Source organism: Melospiza melodia, chromosome 3 (genome assembly GCF_035770615.1).
Source record: "Melospiza melodia melodia isolate bMelMel2 chromosome 3, bMelMel2.pri, whole genome shotgun sequence".
In the NCBI taxonomy this organism is placed as follows: Eukaryota; Metazoa; Chordata; class Aves; order Passeriformes; family Passerellidae; genus Melospiza; species Melospiza melodia.
In genome coordinates, this window is record NC_086196.1 from 31,875,205 (window position 1) to 31,888,475 (window position 13,271).

Below are 13,271 nucleotides of genomic sequence, written 5' to 3' on the forward strand. Positions count from 1 at the left end.
TTTCTGAACCAGGGACAGAAAATGAATGAAGACAATATTTGTCTTTAGGAATACCGATGGAGAGTATTCAAGCAGGTGGCACGTCTGAGACGAGTTTTATTTTGTGAGCTGGCTAGGTTGTGAAGCAGACGAGGCCCATCACAAGGAATGTGTGCATTCCGAACGCACCCGTGTTTCGGGAGCGCAGGAGGAGCGCGGCTCAGCGATGCCCGGCTCAGACCTTCTCCTCGGGGATCCCCTCGCCGGCCGCGGCGGAGGGCAGCCCCTCTCCCGCCGCACCCGCACTTTCCTCACTGGCGCCCAGCTGTTCTGCCTCTGCTCCAGGTCTGCTCTGCGCCGCGGACGGGGCCAAGAGCCACAGACAGGCTTTCCCGGGCTCCCCGGCGCCCACCAGCCGACCTCGGCAGCACCTGGCGGGACCCTGGAGGACCGGACCTCCCCCTCCCCGAAAAGTGCGGGGCGTTATTTTTGAAAGCGCCCAAAATAGCGCGCGACTGCCGCACAAGTCTCCTTATTATTCCTCCAGCGTCGGCAGTAAATCAGGGGGAGGATGCACCTCCGCCGGAGCCCGTGTCGGCAGCCGCGTTCGGGGCTCGGGCGATGCCCGGCGGCGGCGGCGGCTGCCGGGTGCCGGCTGCGGGCGGCCGGGGCGCAGCGGCGGCGCGGGCGGGCGGGCGAGGGAGGAAGAGGAGCCGCGGCGGCGGCGGCGGCGGCAGTTTCCCCTTTCCCCAGCCCTGGCTCCGCGGGCGCATGCTCACTGTGCCCGCAGCCCTGGACCATATTTGTCAGGACTACTCGAGAGACGGAGAAAGAGAGAATTTGGGGGGGTAAGGAGCGGCGGGTTCCGATCTGATCCGCAAGCCGTTTAGGGAGCCGCGATGGCAAAGGCTGGTGACGGGTTTTAATTTTCCCCCTAGGTGAGGATGAAAGTTAGAGAGAGCGCGAGAGATAAAGGGAGAGACGCACCTCCTCTCCCTCCCTTACGAAACGTATCTGGGGAAGGGGAGGGGGGCTTCTCCCCGACCACCTCGAGCAGAAAGGATGGAAGTTAATGCCGGGTAAAGTGGGCAAGTGACTCGCAAGTGGCTGGGGAGCGGCCGGGGCACCGGGGATCTCACTAAATCATAAGTGTACGAGTGTGAAAGAGGAACAAAAGAAAGAGAGAGGTGCCTGGTATTTCTTTTTCTCTTCCCAAACACATGAAGGGAGTACATGTATATATATATGCGCTGTATATTTATATACATACACAGGCACGCACGCACGTATGTGTATGTACATATATATATACACGGGGGAGGGAGCTGTGGAAATGTGTTTGGGGGGGGCCTTTTTTTGGGGGGGGTAGTGGGTTCCGAAGGGAGGGGGAAGGGAAGGGGAGAGACATTTTGCAGACTTGCCCCACCAATGAGCTTGTCAGTTGGCTCCATTTAATGACACTTACGGGGCACCGCCGTGCTGTTGGGAACAATGTGATGCGGGTGCCGCGGCCGGGCGGCGGGGGGAGAGGCTGGGGGGGCACGGGTGTGCGTGTGAGCGCCGGGCGGGGAGGGCGCGGAGCGGAGCGGAGGGAGGGAGGGGGCTCGCTGCCACCCGAGCCCCCCCTCCGCAGCCCCGGCTCTTTGTTCGCACAGGCTGAAGGACGGGGAGAAGTGCGGGCTGCGAGGGGGCAATGCGCAGCGGAGAGGGGTGCGAAAAAGGGTTTTTCGGTCGGAAGCGGCGAGAGGTGGCGGCTGCCGGGATATACCGGTTGAATGTGCCGTGGGTGCCCGTGTGCGAAGGCCTCTACCAGCGCGCAGCAGAGAGTTTGTATTTTCCGTCGCTCCTGCACTTTGTGTGATTGTGTGCGAGAGATATTTAAAATATAATCATCTCCCAATTTCCGCCATTTTGGGGAAAGTTTGCACACACATACACATACAAAAAAAAAAAAAAAAAGGCAAGCTTGTAGCAATTTTTTTTTTTTTTTTAAGAGACGAAAAAAAAAAAGTCTTTTGCTCGAGTGCTCAGTTCCTGCCTCTGTGCGGTGCGTGCGCCGCGCTCGCTGCGGCAGACATGTGAGGCGGCGGGGGAACGGCCCCTGCCCGCTCCGGGCTGCGTGCGGCGGCGGGGGCCGGCGCCTGTCACCGCCGCCGGCTCCGCGGGCCGGCCTCGGGGGGCTGCCGGGGGCTGGCCCCGGGGTGCCGGCGGTGTGTGCGAGCGCACATACACGTGAGTGCGTATTTTGCCGACGACGGGGGCAGGGAGCGGGGGGGGGGGGGGGGGGGCAGGCAGGGGCAGGGAATAGGACGCGGCTTTTCTGTTAAGTTGCGCGCTCTCGCCTGAAGTGCGGCCGGGGTGGGGGAGCGGCCCCCCGCGCACACGCCCGTCTCTCCCTCCCCGTCTCCGCAGCCGGTGCATATAACAACAGGATATAGGCACACTTGTTCTCGCTAGCGCGTGTGGGGCGGTGTTTTTTCGGTGGGGGGGGGGTGAGGGGCGGAAAGCGATTTTTTTTTTTTTTTTTCGGTCGCGGGGGGAGGGAGCGGCGGCCGACGGGAAGGCGCTCCCGCGGAGCGGCCGCCCGCCCCCGGCCGGGGCTTCGGAGAGGCGGCCGGGGCTACAGCGCCCGGGGCGGAGGGCGCCGGTCGGGGCCGCGGCGGCGGCGCCCGCTCCCCACCCCCATGGTTTTCCCCCCTCCCCGTCGGAGCGGGCGCACGCGAGAGCGTGAGAGAAAAAGTTGGAGCGCGGGGCCGGGCGCTGGCGGCTGCGGGGCCGGGCGGGGGCGAGCCCTCCGGGGCGGCGGCGTGTGCCGGCCCCTCCCGCGGCAAGGGCTGACTCCCCTGCCCAGGGATGCGCGGAGATCGGCTGCGAGCGGCCGAGGAGCGAGCCCCCGCAGCCCCCTAGGAAAAAAGAGAGCTCGCCCCCCTCCTCCTCCTCCGTCTCCTCCGCGCTGGGGGAGGGGAGGAGGGAGGAGAAGGTAACATTTTTTAAAATTTTTTTTCCTTTCCACTCGGAGGCAACCTCCTTTTCCCGGATCCCGGTCCCGGGGGGTGGAGGCGAAAGGGGGGGGGGGGGGGTGGGAAGAAAAAAAAAAAAGAAAAAAGCGAGGGACCCGGTAAACAAGCAGAGTCCCTCTCTCGTTGTGCAACTTCCTCAGGAACACTTAACACCCAGTTCCTCTCCCACCCCCGCCCGCACCGCGCTCGCCCCCACCGCCGCCCCCTCGCCGGGCCAGGGGGGCACTGTTCCTCCGCTCTGTTTAATTGCCCGGGGCGGGGGCGAAGGATAAAAAGGCAAATTCGGGAGGGAAACGGAGAGACTCGAGAACCGCTTTCCCCGAGCGCTCCTCCCGAGGAGCCGGGCGGGCGCTTTTGTCTCGGCGGTTCTGCCCGAGCCTGGGGAAGACGCGGACCTGAGCCCGGGTTTTCTCCAGAAAGTTTCAAGTGCAGCAAAAACACGCCGCAAAACTGGCCAAGGAGGGACCTCTGCTGGTAGGCCGCGGGCTGCCGGCGCGGGGAGCGGCGGCCGCGCCCGCCGGGCCTCGCCGCAGCGTTCCGGCCGCCGCCGCCGGGCGCAGGGACAGCGGGCGGACGGGCAGCGGCTCCGGGCGGGCCCGGCGGGGGCTCGGCCGGCGCGGGAGCGGAGGGGGCGCGCCCTCCCTGCGGCCGTGCCGCCCGTCCCGCTCCGGAGCGCGGCTGGAGCCCCCGCGGTTTGCAGGATCGAGGAGCGGTGCGCGCGTTGGGCGGCCCCTGGAGATGCGGCAGCCTCCCCCCGGGGCGTGAGGGTCACGGCCTCTTCCGTGTCTTTTAATTACCTGTGCTTCAGCAGCGCCGTGTGAAAGCTTTACGGCGAGAGGCAGCGGGAGTTACGGTTTTAGTTTTGTTCTATTTTCTTTATTTCTTCCGTATAGTTGAGTGGCACTGGACGGATCTTTGCTATTTGTACTCATGAATGGATGCTCGGTCGTGGGTGCTAAAAATCAGGTGGTGAGCATAAGTAAAGCTCATGATATAAAAAGTTCAGCCTATGTCATTTTAGGAAATAGTCTGTGCTCAGAATTGTAACACAGTTTTCTTAGTGCAAATCTTAAAGCTGTTCAGGAACCAATGCTTTTTACCAAGAAAGTTACCACGTTCCCAGAAGTGTGTATGATGAACATCTGTACGAGAGAAGCTCCCTAAAAGTAGTGGCTGAAGGCAGCAGAGCTTTCCGCTTTTATCCGGGTGGTGTCGGGTAGGCGTTATTTCCCGGTGAGACTTAGCAGCTTTGGCTGTGCTCCAGTTGGTCTCCTGAACTGGTGCTCTAGTGAAGGTGGCTGAAGCAATCATCTTGGATGGTCCTTGTTGTCAGTTGGACAATGGTAATAAATGCTGGTTTAGTTTGTGGTGTGTGTTTTTCCCTTCAGTTTACTGAAGTTTTTTAGAGTGTTACTTTAAAAGTTTCAATAACTTGTGATGACTTCTTTTCCTCTAAATTGTTGAGGGGTTTTTTGGCATCACCTGTTCTGTGAAGAGAGATGGTTGAGTTTTAGTGGGCTGTTCAATTTAGTCTTGTCTGTTTTTTGATGCTGCTGGTAGGGAGGATGATGGATTGTGAGTGATGGGTGTGAGGAATCAGTGATGAGCTGGCATGAGCCTTACTGAAGAAAGCAGTAGCATGTGTGTAGTCATAGCTTGTTAGTGCTCCAGTAGTAGGACTGCTCATCACAATGGGAGATGCCAGCAGCTCTTTATGAATGGGGGAGACGGGAAAGTCTATAAATGCAGTAACCTGCTGCATGTGTTTAGGAGCTAGGAAAGGCGAACTAATTGTTTATGAGCAGCAGAGCTTATGGGAGCTGATAATAACTGACAGATGAGGAAGAGGAGGGCATGAGTCAGACAAAAGGGATGCTCAGATCTATACTGAATTAACTTTGGGTAGGAAATAACAATTTGAAACAGGTCAGGTGATAGGAGGTGTGAAGATTCAATGCAGGCTCTGTCTTCGTAGAGGAAGGAAGAAGGAACAAATAAACAGAGAAGTTGTTTGTAACTTTCTGTGCCTGGCTCAAGCACTTAAGAGATTTAAGACACAGGATTTCCAAGTTGTTGTGTACAACTCTTACTATCTGAGTAGATTAAATCTCCACTCAGGCCTGCATGGGCAACAGCAGAAATAAGGGAACCATGAAAGCCTTACAGAGGAAATACTTTTCTAGTGTGAGGTACAGGCTGTTTATAAACAAGGAAAGGCTGTCAGTGGTAAGTTTCATTAGATGACAGAATAGCTTTGGTATTGGGTAACAATTGTTGTAGTGTCTTGTGGATATTTGAAAATGAGGCAGTAGATGAAGGCTGTGTGTAATTGTTACCCAGTCTCCAGCAAGGGTACAGCAATAACTGTGTCACCTTGCTGACAGAGACCAGACTGGGATGAGGACAGCATGAACCTCCTTTAACCACCCATGCAGACCCAGGCTTCACAGTATTTTTCAATGCTTTTGTGGTCACATTGTTCCTGTAGGGAAAAAGTTTTAAAGCCAAAATATTGGGAAGCAAGAGTGAACATAAAGAGTAGCCATGGAGCATCTAGTAGTCAGAAGTATAGCAACAGATAAAAAAGAGTAAATAATGCTAAGGGGACATCATCAATAGGAGCTCTGGTCCTTTTCCTGTTGCAGCCAAGTGTGGCCAAGAATTTTAAGCTGTGTCCCTTTGTGAATACATATAAAAGCTATATCTCATCTTTAAAATACCTTGCTTGTAGTAAACTTCATGAGCAACAGGCAAAATAGTGAAATTTACTCAAACAACTTTTCAACACAGAGAATAGAAACATGGCAGAACTAGCAGTTTCCAAACAATGAAAAATAAGATTTTTGAGGAAAATGGGTATCTGAAAATACTTCTTTTAGTGAAATATTAAAATAATTAAACATTTAAACAGTACAAGAAAAAAGACATATTAAAATGTGGTGGGTAGCATCAAAGATTTTTACCATTTCCTGTGCTGTTCCTCTTGTGGTTGTTTTTCTGTAAGTGAAGAGTCTGGTGCAAAAATATGAAGGGTGAGAAAGAGACAAGTGTGAGATGTGCCCAGCTTAAAGAGAGGACTGTGAAGAGAGAAGCAGGGCTCACCCCAGTGGGTTTACACTCAATTGGCTTTGCTTTTGCTGTCATGAAGCTCGAAGTCACTACTGTTGTCAAATATAGGGAACTTACATTGCAAGGAGTAGTTCTGCTTCATGTGGCTTTGGGAGTGTAACAAGTCATTGCTGGTAATATTCACATTCTTACATGTTAAATAAAACTAAGCTGAGTATCTACTTGTCCCTGGTGTCTAGAAGTTGGTGTATTTGCAGTTCTGGTACACAGAGTTGTTCCCTTCAGATCCACTTTGTTTTCCTTATTTACTGGATATGGGGAAAGGTGTCCTTTTAGCTCATGAGTGCTACACCAGTCAGCCTTGGAGATGTCCAAAGTAAATGTATACAATATGAGGACAAAAATGCTAACCTGTTGCCTTTGTTTCTGAACATCCATCAATGCTAGTGTCACCCAGTCCAGTGGGGAGGAGAGACCGTGGCTTGCCTGTAGAAGGATGTTGTCTCTCTTGGGATCTCTTTTTTCCATTGGAAATCACTCTTGGTGTCACTTGCTGTCCCATGGCTCTGTGTTCCCAGTTTTGGGTCTCCTCATAGGAGCTGTCACCTGGGGAGAGGATCAGTATGGGGTAAATCCGCTAGGCTGTCTTGTCATGGCAGCTACAGAAATCCTCAAAAGTACAAATAAAAGTACACAGAGGTGCATAAGAAGAAATGGCAAATTACTGCAGGCATGTTATTCCAGTCTTGCAATGATGACTGGTGGCTTTACTGCTGAGCTCTTTCTGCTGCCAGTGCCCAGTATTGAGTTGACCCCACTGGTTAGAAATCATACAGGCATTTCACAGTTAGCATCTTAGATGTTAAAAATTCGGGTAGGGGTCAGGTAGTTTTTTAAATCACTGACTGAAAGGAAGACTCCTGTTACTACTTTCTGATGTATTCACTACATAACCCTATAATTACTTCAAAAACTACTTGTAAGTCTAATTGGCATATTCTGTCCTGCTTCTTTGCTTTATATCTTTAGACAGTCTCTCACCAGAGGAAACTATCTAATTTTTAGTGCTGTTATTCTCAGTAAGTATCTCCTCTGTGAAGTACACACTTATCATTAAACCTGTTGGTAAAAATGAAGGTTTTTCTAAAGGATGTGTCTTAATCTTATTAAATGTGCTTGTTTATTTTAGTGGCTTTATTACATATGTCTGAAATAAAGTTAATGTTGAAATATTAATATGCAGCACACTTCTCCTACGGCTGTAAGAACTGAGGTAGTTACATCCCTAAAGGCAGATTCTGGAGATGCTTTTGGAAGATGACTGCTCCAAGTACTTTCCTTCACATTAGGTGGCATTCACTGACAGGCCCCTTATTTGTCTAGTATTTTTACTACTTTTCTGGCAGTGCCGCAGCAAAAATGATACCAGATCATTATAGAAAGAGTTATACGAGTTCAAAGAACTACATCAGAGCATTAAAAACAAAAAAATTAAAGGTGTAGATAAGACATTCTTTAGTTTTCTTTGTTCTGAGATTTAGATGTAGCTATTGCAATGAGTTCTTCCTTTTTTAGTACCACGGTACTGTAACAATTTTACTGGTCTGTATCTTATTTCTTGCTATCATTAGTAGAGGGATATAGGCCTATCTTTCATCTGTTCAAAGTCAGCAAAGCTGGAATACAGATACTTTGTTAAAAGTGATTCCTTTTTGTAAATTAATTTCTCTCTGCGTTGCCCTGTGACCTTTTCATTCCCACCAAGAACACTTCAGAAGGCTGCAGAATGTGAAACATACACAGATTGTGCCTTTGACGTTGAGTTAATTTCAAAAGGAAAGCAATAATGGATGTCTTTAGACATCTCCAGAATGTATCATTATTGCTGCTTGTTACCCGAGGAAAGTTTCTTATGTGCAATTAAGTCAGAATTTGTATGTTTTCTTGAGACAAGTATGCCCTGAACATTTCTGTTACCAATTTTTCATTACCTTTCATGGTTTGCTCCCTGCCTAAGTAGGCTAGACTCTTTCAGCTTCCCAGCCCCCAAGTAATTTTTGTGTCTGTAATGGGAGTGGCACTGTGGGAGATGGCAGCATGTGATGGAGCAGCTGTGCTGTCCAATGCTCCTTGCTCTGTGCTACAGCAGCTGCTGAGAGGTAGCATTTCTCCACAGCCTACCAAGCCTTTACCCAACTTCTGTCATACCTTCTGCAGAAATCATTGGAGCATGTTTTCTGTAATAAACCACAGGAGGGTTGAGTGAAGTGTCCTCTAAATAGAATGATAATTTAAGATTACTTAGAGACTTCAGTTAATGCAGAACACAGCTTTGTGTTTGCTTAGCCAGGCTAATCCTGGGGAGCTTGTTCCACCAATGTGCTTGAACCAGCATGTTTTGTGTCCTTAAAACTTCATGGGTTCCTGGAGAGATCCCATTTTTTAGCTACTCCTTAGCAATTTGGGTCTTGTGTTCTTGAGGGGAGGCCTGTGCCTCTGCCACTGTGCTGCGGTTCAGTTTGCTCAAGCCTGCTTGAATTGGTTTGCAGTGGTACCTGGTACTCAGATCAAGCAGAGATCCCAAGTTGTGCTGCAGGAGCTTGCCCTGAGGTGGGGTGGTGGATTTGCCTGGGATTGTAAAAGATGAGATCTATGGCTTTGGGGAATTTCTCAGTTTGCACTGATTTTTTTAGATTTATCGATGTTTTTTAAAATGAATTTTTGTACATTTTTGTTATGGTTTTCAATACTTTCTCACAGAGAATTACCTGAAGGTGGGAAAGACACATTTAATCATTTGGTTCTTCTTACTTCAAACTTGTCATGTGAAAAACGTGAGGTTTGCTCAAAAAGCATTCTGTGAACACTGCCTATCTTGTGAAATAAAGGGGAATGCAAAGGCTTTTACTCTTAGCAGTGGATACTGACTTGAGGTCCAGCTTCTGTTATCTTGTTGATAACTGTGTAGTTGCTGTAGTATAATGAAAGAACTCATGGAGAAAGGTGTTACTCACTTCTGCTAGAATTGAAGAAGAAACCAAGGAGAAATGAAAGGGAGTTCAAATTGTGTACCCCAAACCAAACTAATGAGTGTCTGTAGTGGGCATGTTACAGTGATGGATACTATTTTTCTGATGAATACAATGTAAATTCAATTGTTTTTCATGCAACTAAGTTAAGTTAATTTTTGTACCTTTTTGTTATGGTTTTCAATACTTTCTCACAGAGAATTACCTAAAGGTGGGACAGACGCATTGAACCATTTGGTTCTTCTTACTTCGAACTTTAAACTTTTTCTCCTCAACCTTTCAATAAAAAGCTTCTAGATGACCAAAGTTTACTTCTGCTTGGTTTGCATCTTTTTCTGTTATTGGAATGAGCAAATAGCACCTTTTTGTTTGGTTGGTTGGTTTTTTGTTTGTTTGGGGTTTTTGGTTTTTTTTTTTTGTTTTCGTTTTTTTTTTTTTTTTTTTTTTTTTTTTTTTTTTTTTGTAGGAAGTCAAGATCTCCAGAAAGTATTTGCAGATTCAGAGTGGGACCTAAGTTAGAAATTAGGCTTTAGAAATCAAGGTTAAACTTTGAGGAAGTTCTCTATTTTAATTGCAAATACTGATACTTGCAGCAAACGTTTGCAGTCTCCAGATGGGATATGAGGCTTAAAAAGTGTTTGTTTAAAAGTTCAGAGAGTTTACATTCCAAAAAGTTCAGAAAGTGCAAATTTCAAAAGTGGTGAGGTTTTGCTGATAGTTCACAAACAATGACAGCTAATTTTGCCACAGGTTATTTCAGCTGCTAGGCATAGTGTGGCCGTTCTTCAGAAACAAAATTAATGAGTCAGATTCCACATTGCACAAATAGTAAATTAGGTGCCAGGCCACAAATTTAAAGATTGCTGTGTTTGTGAGAAGGGGAAAGGAAGAAGTTGGTGGCAGTCACAGCTGGCTGCTAGAAACACTTGCAGTTCAGTGCAACTGATGGTGACAAGTGGAGGCTGAAGCCAGGGGCCAGGGGCAAATGCAATGTATTTCTGTTGCTTGTGCAAATTCTTTATCACAGAAAGGGATGTCCAGATGCACTATTTCTGAAAGTAAATATTATCTTCTCTCCACTCACTGTTCTGAAACAGAGGGATCCAGTAAAGTCAAGTCTTGCAAAGCAGTAGGTTTCTCTGGTGTGCTTCTCTAGCATGGAAATAAGTTTTAACAAGTACAATTCAAAATTTATCTTTATGGAAACAGATGAAGAATATTCAAGTGTCCTGAGTCAGACCAGAAAACTGACAAATTTTCAAATTAATTTTGAAATTTTAATTTTGAACTTGGGTATAGCATTCACATCAGCATGCTATCCAATATTAAGGAAACCCAGTTCTGCTAATCAGTGCTTAGAGTATTTATTAGAGGCATGCAGTCATGTCTTGCCTTTCCTAGAACAGATGTTTTTAAGTGTACTTGACATGTTTTCCTCATGTCAATTTATTTGCAGTTTGAAATTTTTCTTTTCTCTCCAGTACAGCCCCATTGCCTCCTAGTGTGTGAAACAGGTATTATTTTCAAAGTTTCCGAAAGCTTTCCCCTTACTTTCATTACATCATGTATATTATCAGCCTTGTCATCAGTTGTCCACGTTGCCAGTGTGCAGAGGGAAGCATTTGATACAAATCTGTGAAATGAATTAGAAGACAGACCTGATGATATAAGCATTAAACCACTTACAGAATTGTCAGATAACCTTTTTCTTTTTTTTTTTTTTCTAGTACATGCATCATGAATGAATCTGCGTCCAGTGGAAATGGTCAGGAGTTTGATGTATTTAGTGCAATGGACTGGAAGGATGGCATAGGTACCTTGCCAGGAAGTGACCTAAAGGTAAGATACGTAATTTTTTCAATAAAAATCTTAAATGACAAAAGGATGCATTTGAAAAGCTGGTGTGTAGGTATCTGCTTTTATGAATAAAACATGAATCTGCAGTTCTGAGTTAAGAGACTGTAGCCTGTTAGGTTTTAGCTCTGGAGTTTCTTGATTCAGTTTGTGGTGCTGGCACAGACAGCCGTCATCCCTGTAGGAAGGCATAAATTAGCACTGCCTCACTATACAGACAGAATTAATCAAATGCACAAAATCCCAAAGAAATCTCAAAAGTGTGAAAATGCAGTCCACTTAGAGCATTATATTACTGTATCACTAAGAATTTTCATACTGTCATTGGTTCTCACAGTCTTACATTCTTAGGTCTTTTTATTTCTAAAAATAGTTTATTTTTGCTATGCTTTTGTCATGTGGGTGCCTAGAAAGATGAATAAAGTGAGTGCTTCTGAGCCAGTTTCAGTTTAGACATTTGAATTATATCAGAGTTGTAATTTTGCTTACATTTCTCACACCAGTTGAGTTTCCTGAAGTGAATCACAACTCTTTCGTTTTCAGTTTCTTTTTATTTATCTGTCGTCAGAAGGTATCCTTTGCTGTGCTTGCAATTTTGATATTAGATATTGTCCTGTACCTATTTTCTCTTGATTAAAGTCAATATTTTTGTATAGTTAAAACTAATGTATTTTGCTTGTAGTTTATGTTTTGAAAGGAGTCTCACAAGAAAATGTGTGGCATTTAAAACAATTTTTTATCTTTTGGTACCTGATAGGATTTCTATTGTTGAAGTAAAAATTTAAAAAAATGTTTGAAATTTGGGACATATATGTTGTGAATGTGTTTTTGTGTTGGTGTTAGGTCGTTTGTTTGTTTTGTGGGTTTGTCTGAATTTTTGCTTTTAGTCACAGAACAGCAGAATAAATGTACAGAATAATTTTCTTTGCAGAGGACTTCAGGCCACCACCCAGACTGAGCATCCCAGGCCTCAGCGAGGGTTAGATCAGGTTGCTCAGGATTTGGTTATCTGCAGGACTGGAGATACCACAGTCTCTCTGGGTGACTTGTTCCAGCATTTTTCTACACTCATAGTAATTTTTTTCCTTTTATGGATACTTTGTTGAAATATCTCCTTTTGTAGCTTATGCCTGCTGCCTCTTGTCCTTCTCCCATGCACATCTGAGAAGAACCTGGCTCCATCCCCTCGATATCCTCCCATTAACTGCTGGAAGAGTGCAGTAAAATCTCTCCTCCTGTTCTTAAGCCTGAGCAAATGGATTCACTCAGCTTCTTGCATGTCATCTTCCACAGCCTGTTCCTGGTCTGGTGGGCTTGCTGCAGTGTGAGAGAGCCTTTCTCCTAGCAGGCACATCAGTATTCACTGGAGGAGAATGGTGTGTTCCCCTGTCCTGCTGGCTGCCCTCTTGCTCAGGTAGCCTGGGTTTTCCTGGCCACCTTTGCTGCCAGGGCACATTGCTGACTCATGTTCAGCTCACAGCTTTCTGCAGAGCTGCTCTCAGATAGTCAGCCCCTGCTCTGAACTGGTGCACAGAGAGGCTCTGTTCTAGTGCCTGCTTTGGTGGACCTTCATGGCATTTTGTTAGCCTGTCTTCTTCAGCTTATTGAGGTCTAGATAGACCAGCAACCCTGCCCTTCAGTTCATCAGCCATGCTCTTCAATTTCATAATTTACTTTTCCTGCCCGTACTCATAGAGAAGCCTTTCTTGTTCCCTTCGCTAGTTTATTCTCTGGCTGAGTTTTGGATTTCCTAATGCCATGACTGTGCCCTGCAGCAATATCACTACATACCTTGTCTGTGAAGTTTCCTTTTCCACGTTCTGCTTACCTCCTTTTCCTTTTTGAACTAAGTCAGGAGTCCCTGGTTCGTTCAACTTGGCCTTCATCCACGTTTGCCTAACTTCTTGCACATTGACATGCCTCATTCTCCTGGTGTGACATCCTTGGAGAGAGAGAGACCTATTTCCTGGGCCTGTTACCCTTTAGAACAGTGTCCTGTATGATCCTGCCAAGCAGATCTCTGAACAAGCCAACATACACCTCTTCTGAAGTCCAGGGCTGCTGCTTCATTATTTGCTTCTCTGGCTTCTTTCAGGATTTCAGACTTCATCATGTCATAGTGATGATGATAGCCAAAGCTATGATGAGCTTCCACATCCCTGAACAGTTCTGTATTTTAAGTCCAGGCTTTCAAAATTTCTGTCTGTTTTAATATGCAACATTGTGTGAAAGGGAACCATAGTATTGCAGTATTTGAGCAATACAAAAGGGAACAGTGCAGGAAAATATAATAATCTCATATAAATCACTGGTTTGTGCT

At 47.0% G+C, this 13,271-nt stretch overlaps 1 protein-coding gene across 4 annotated transcripts in view; it reads left to right on the forward strand.

The window, feature by feature from the left end:
* The first annotated feature begins 764 nt into the window (after window positions 1-764).
* L3MBTL3 (L3MBTL histone methyl-lysine binding protein 3) overlaps window positions 765-13,271 on the forward strand; it is a 78,171-nt gene continuing 65,664 nt past the window's right edge. The window contains exons 1-2 of one of the 4 annotated variants that reach the window (XM_063151162.1): window positions 765-827; window positions 10,825-10,936. In XM_063151162.1, coding sequence (XP_063007232.1) covers window positions 10,835-10,936 — 102 coding nt within the window. In that variant the 5' untranslated portion in view covers window positions 765-827; window positions 10,825-10,834. Of the gene's footprint in view, window positions 918-2,144; window positions 2,212-2,807; window positions 2,960-10,824; window positions 10,937-13,271 lie in introns of those variants that run through there. The other 3 variants (XM_063151164.1, XM_063151163.1, XM_063151160.1) reach the window with 3 other exon arrangements.